Source organism: Triticum dicoccoides, chromosome 5B (assembly GCF_002162155.2).
Source record: "Triticum dicoccoides isolate Atlit2015 ecotype Zavitan chromosome 5B, WEW_v2.0, whole genome shotgun sequence".
Classification (NCBI taxonomy): domain Eukaryota; kingdom Viridiplantae; phylum Streptophyta; class Magnoliopsida; order Poales; family Poaceae; genus Triticum; species Triticum dicoccoides.
This window is the reverse complement of record NC_041389.1, coordinates 275,593,333-275,599,014: the sequence shown is the minus strand read 5'-3', so window position 1 is coordinate 275,599,014 and position 5,682 is coordinate 275,593,333. Positions and strand designations below refer to the sequence as shown.

Below are 5,682 nucleotides of genomic sequence, written 5' to 3'. Positions count from 1 at the left end.
AAGACAATAAGGGGATTACCTCTCATTTCCCCACCTAACCCTAAGCGGCTAGGGCAAACTTTTCCATCCAGACTTCACCGGTGAGCCCGTGGATTAACCTCCCCTCTGTGTGCCGCTCCGACAGCCTATGGCGGGAAGGAGAATCTCGGTGCCTCCGCTCATGTTAGTAGTTTAGGTTAGGTTTTGTAGTCCTCACAGGTGCGCGCTCGGACGGATGGCGGCACTTCTTTTTCGAGTTTGTCTTCCGGGCTGCGATTCTTCTTGAGTTTGTCCGTTTTGACGTAGTCGACAGAGCTCATGCGTATATTCATGACGCCTCCTTGGGGCCGTGAGGTTGGGGTTTCTTGTCATGTGGCGAGATTTGGTGTTAGGTGCTTTAGATCTATATATACAAGAATTCAACGACGACGACTGCGACTCCAGCGCACTGGTCCTTAGGGGCACGTGCAGAAAGACTTTCCTGCTGTCATCAACAAGGTCAAACTGGCCTCGGTAGGGTTGTGGCGCGTCGATGACTCGTTCTAACATCAGTAGTGGTGGATCGGTGGTCTAGAAACCTCGACGGCATTTCCACTATCTTTGAGATGCTCTGTATTTGGCTAAACTTTTCTACTAGATCTAATCATTTAGAGAAAAAAAAGGGTTTCCATATCACGGCGCAGATGAAGGACGGTGTAGGTCGTGCCCATCAGCACACGCGCCAAAATGTATTTTGCTCACAAGCCGGAGGGTGTTTCTCCAACTCTTGCTTGGCGGGTGTAATCAAGCGTAATCCTGCGGAGGGGGCGTCGCATTCGCGGTGCTGAAAAGAAGAAAACCCTCACATGCAGGCGCCACCATCATCGAGGTTCTGGAAATCTCTGAGACCTCGATTATCTTTTACTCTACTTACCCAGCCACCATCACGGGACGAGATTTCTTTTCCTTTTACTAGCTCCGGGTCCAACTCCCAAGAGACCTCGCCGCTGGGGAACTGAGCAAAAGGAGGAATACCTCTGCTCAGCCGCGCACACTTGATCCCCCTCCCAATCAAATCACCTCTCTCTCCTCTGTCTGCCCCTCGCCGCGCCCCTCTCTCCTCCCCCGCCGATCCCGCGCGGCTACCGGAGGCCCGGCTGCGGCGGCGACGAGGCGGCGCGTGCGGGCAGGCGATGACATCGACCCCGCAGCCTCCCCGCGATCTCGCGCACGCCGCCCCGCCCGCGCAGGACCTCACCGGCCTCGGCCTCGGCCTCGCGGCCGCGAGGTCCCTCCGCCACCGCCCACCTCGCCAAGGATCGATGCCTTCAGGTGAGCATGGCGCCAGCGTCAGTCCGTGATCTACCTGTCATCGCCACCAGCCTGCGAAGTCCGTGAACTGCAGCGCTCTAGTGTGTTCCTTCCTGTTATTTTCTGCTCAGAAATCAAATAGATAGTTCACCACAAACTCAATCACTTGACATCTTCTCCCTGACTGAAGAATTCCATGATGTTTGGCAGGTTCTGTGGAGCACCAGACCATTTCAGGCTCACTGATCCACTCAATGATTCAGTTCTGCGGAGCACCAGAGTACTTCATGTTCAATGATCCGCAGCCGGTGATCCCACACCATGTGGCCGCGGAACCCAGTCACAATGCTCCCGTGGCCACCCTCTCCAGGGCCACCAACACAGAGACTGACAACCCCGAAGACTGGGAGTTCATCTCGGATGAGTCGCTCAACTACATCAGCCGGATGCTCATGGAGGAGGACATTGATGAGAAGGTCAGCGTGTACCAGGAGGAGTCGGCCACGCTCCGTGCTACCGCAAAGCCCTTCTATGACATCCTTGGGCACAAGTTCCCGCCATCCCCTGACCGCACGCTCACGACTTGGTCCCTGGACAGCCCCAGTGAGAGCAGCAGCAGCGGTCATGCCCAGTCCTTGTCCAGTGTGGGTACTAGCGGCAGCATCGGTGGTGCGGTTCATAGCAACCAGTGCCATAATGTTGGACACTCTGAGCAGCTGGAAGCTTATCGCGGCTTGTGTGGCCGATCTTCTCAGCCACTGGTTGCCCCATCAAGTGGTGTTTCTGATGCAGCAGAGTCCCTAGAAGATCCTTTGATCACCAACGGCAGGATCCCCGAGTATTTGTTCGAGAGCCTTCCAACTTGGGATTTCAGGAGAGGTGTCGAGGAAGCACAGAAGTTTCTCCCTGGTGGTGATAAGCTAGTAATTGATTTAGAAGCTGCTGGTGTCTCAAAGCCTCAAGAAGCAGTGAAAGCCATTCCTTTCAATGTCAGCAGGACAGAGGTCTTGAAGGCCAAGAAAAACAGACAGAGCGAAGATCTTGACTTGATAGAAGGACGAAACATTAAACAATCTGCATTCTGTTCTGATGAGCCTGATGACTGGGTTGAAATGTTTGACGATTTGTTTCGTCAAACTGAAAAGAAGGCTACAGTTCTGCGAGAAAAGATGCGCAGCGAAGCTTCCAAGAATTCTCAGGTCACTCAAGCGAAAGGAACAACTGGGGTGAAGACACGGGGCAGGAAGCCGACAAAAAATGATGTGGTGGACCTTAGGACCATCCTCATCCACTGTGCACAGGCAGTGGCAGCTGATGACCGCCGAACTGCTAATGAGTTGCTAAAGCAAATAAAACAGCATTCCAAGGTAAATGGGGATGGCAGCCAGAGGCTGGCGTTTTGCTTTGCACAGGGTCTCGAGGCTCGCTTGGCTGGCACTGGGAGCCAGCAGTACCATAGGCTTGTAGCAAAGCGGACAACCGCGTCCGACATGCTTAAGGGGTACCATCTTTACTTTGCAGCATGCCCATTCAAGAGGCTCTCACATTTCCTCTCCAATCAAACAATCTTGAGCATGACAAAAAATGCAAAGAAGGTGCACATCATTGACTTTGGCATTTATTTTGGCCTCCAATGGCCATGCCTCATCAGGCGTCTCTCCAAGAGGGAAGGTGGTCCACCAATTCTTCGCATCACGGGAATTGATGTACCCGAGCCTGGTTTCCGCCCTACCGAGCGCATCGAAGAGACGGGACAGAGGCTTGCGGAGTATGCCAAGAAGTTTGAGGTGCCTTTTGAGTACCATGGCATAGCATCAAAGTGGGAAACCATCCGTGCTGAGGATCTCAAGGTTGGCAAAGACGAAGTGGTGATTGTTAATTGCCTGTATCGTTTCAGAAATCTTATTGACGAAACAGTGGCTGTAGACAGCCCTAGGAATAGGGTGCTCAACACTATAAGGCAAGTGAATCCAGCAATTTTCATCCATGGGATTGTGAATGGGTCATACAGTGTTCCTTTCTTCATCACACGTTTCCGTGAGGCATTGTTCCATTTCTCTGCATTGTTTGACATGCTTGAGGCAACTGTGCCACGGGATGATGACCAGCGTAGGCTCATAGAGAGGGATCTCTTTGGCCGAGAGGCACTCAATGTGATTGCATGTGAGGGCTCAGACAGAGTAGAGAGACCAGAGACGTATAAACAGTGGCAAGTGAGGAACCTGAGGGCTGGATTTGTTCAATCTCCGTTAAACCAGGACATTGTGATAAAAGCCAAAGACAAAGTGAAAGATATATATCACAAAGATTTTGTCATAGATGAAGACAGTGGATGGCTCCTCCAAGGGTGGAAAGGAAGGATAATTTATGCTATAACTACATGGAAGCATAATAACAGTTAGGTTCTTCGTCTGCATGTCTCTTATACCATTGTTGAAGGCAGAGCTTGGCCAAGTCACCAGTATTCCAAGGTATGCACTGGGCTATACTTAAGTGCAATAGTATTAGTAAGTGGTTGTTTAGGTGCAACAATATTTGTTATAAGGACGAGTCTAGCTGGCGGCCGGCGCTAGCTAGCGTTCGCTAGCGGCCGGCCAAATAAAGTAAGTGCCTGTCTCCTTGGTCCCAGGGACTAGACAACCGCATACTAAAAAGATAAAATTAGTGTAATCTAAAAATGTTAAAAATGACACTGTTAATTAATTATTCTGTGTGGTCTCTTCTCACGTGATGGATGCCTGCATGCCACTGCATTAATTTTCCTCATGTTCATCCTTCTGCATCAATTTTTGGTTTTCAAAATTATAAAAGACATATCCTCTAAACCGCGCGTCGAAATTCAGATCCGTTTTCACTGTTGAAACCCTCGCGACGTGCTCTTCAAAAGTAGATCCCACATGGGTATGTTTCGGCGAACTAGTCTTCCTGCCAACTAAACATCAATGTATGTGCAACTAAACTACATTGTCGCGCCAACTGAACATATGTGTGTGCCAAAATAGTCCTCCCAACTAAACATCAATATGTGTGGAACTAGACTACATTATCGCGCCAACTGAGTATATGTGTGTGCCAAATAGTCATGCCAACTAAACATCAATGTCTGTGCAACTAGACTACATTGTCGTGCCAACTGAGCATATGTGTGTGTCAATAGTCCTGCCAATTAAACATCAATATGTGTGCAACTAAACTATATTGCCGCGCCAACTAAGCATATGTGTGTGTAAATAGTCCTGTCAACTAAATATCAATGTGTGAACTAGACTACATTATCGCGCCAACTGAGCATATGTGTGTGCCAATAGTCCTGTCAACTAAACAACAAAGTTGTCATGGTTGCTAGAATGCAATCTCATAGGAAGTTGAACTATGCAGATCCAAAAATTGGTTTTGCAAAAAGTTGCACGATGTAGTACTAAAGTTGCACAATACAGTACTAAAGTTGCACTATATAGCACCAAAGTTGGCATCAAAAAAATTTCATCGAAACATACTCATGAGGGATCTAGTTTCAAAGATCTCGTCGCAAGAGTTCCAGCAGTGAAAACGGATTTGAATTCCGACGCACGGTTTGAAAGATACGACTTTTTAAAATTTAAAACTCTGAAATGAATATGCGTGGATATGTTCTGTTCGGAATGGAGTAATTAGTGTGAACGCATTTAATACTAACAACCACATGCACTAGAAGACAAAAAGTTAACAACCACATGCATGCGAGACGCGGCCGCTCAATTCAACCAAATAGTGCGTATGCACTTTTTAGATTTTAGGTTGTTATAATTGATGGTGTAACTCTATGTATCTTTGGCACTGTGGTTTTCAAGAACGCACAATAGATTCTTGGAGCAGAAATTTGACAATGTCGTAAAATGTTTTTTCTCCAGGAATTGGCTTGAAGAATGACAGGACTCTTGCCACACTGCACCGGATTAATGTGGGTGCTTGTATACGAATTCAGTGTAGTTGCATCTATGACTATGTAGCCACTAGCCAGTACTAAGATAAGCTAGAGGAAAGGAGCAGTGGTTGAGCTCTCCCTTGGCCATGGTACTATTACTTTATTTAATTCCTACTTTTCTTTATTCTAGTTACTTCTACGACCATCCTAATTAGCAGTAACCAAATCACAGCTTCTATATTAGTTAATCAGTTAATCAAGTGCCCAGTATCATACTCCCTCCTTTCCGGTTTATAGGGCTCAATTCAAAAATCTCACCAACCAAGGTAGATGGTGAGTGGTGGAATACTTTTTGTAGTTTGCAAAAACACCCAATTAATGCTCTTATTTTCCTCAAAAAATTATGTTTACCAATGTATTAATTGCAATACATGCATGCATAAAGTACATGCATTGGTCAATTTTCTCTTAATACTTGGATGCAATGATTTAATGCACCTTGAAATTTG

General features: G+C 47.5%; 1 protein-coding gene across 1 annotated transcript; it reads left to right on the top strand.

Annotated features, from left to right (window-relative positions):
- The first annotated feature begins 878 nt into the window (after nucleotides 1-878).
- Nucleotides 879-5,433, top strand: LOC119308387 (scarecrow-like protein 9). Its single transcript, XM_037584512.1, has 3 exons — nucleotides 879-1,290; nucleotides 1,480-3,740; nucleotides 5,160-5,433. The coding sequence occupies exons 1-2, from the start codon at nucleotides 1,152-1,154 to the stop codon at nucleotides 3,669-3,671; spliced, it is 2,331 nt and encodes a 776-aa protein (XP_037440409.1). The 5' UTR covers nucleotides 879-1,151; the 3' UTR covers nucleotides 3,672-3,740; nucleotides 5,160-5,433.
- The last annotated feature ends 249 nt before the right edge of the window (nucleotides 5,434-5,682 follow it).

Excerpts from the sequence above, each read along its gene's own strand:
- LOC119308387 (XM_037584512.1), top strand. The coding sequence starts at position 1,152 with ATGACATCGACCCCGCAGCCTCCCCGCGATCTCGCGCACGCCGCCCCG. Across the intron at positions 1,291-1,479 it reads CCAAGGATCGATGCCTTCAG|GTTCTGTGGAGCACCAGACC; the intron begins GTGAGCATGGCG and ends GATGTTTGGCAG.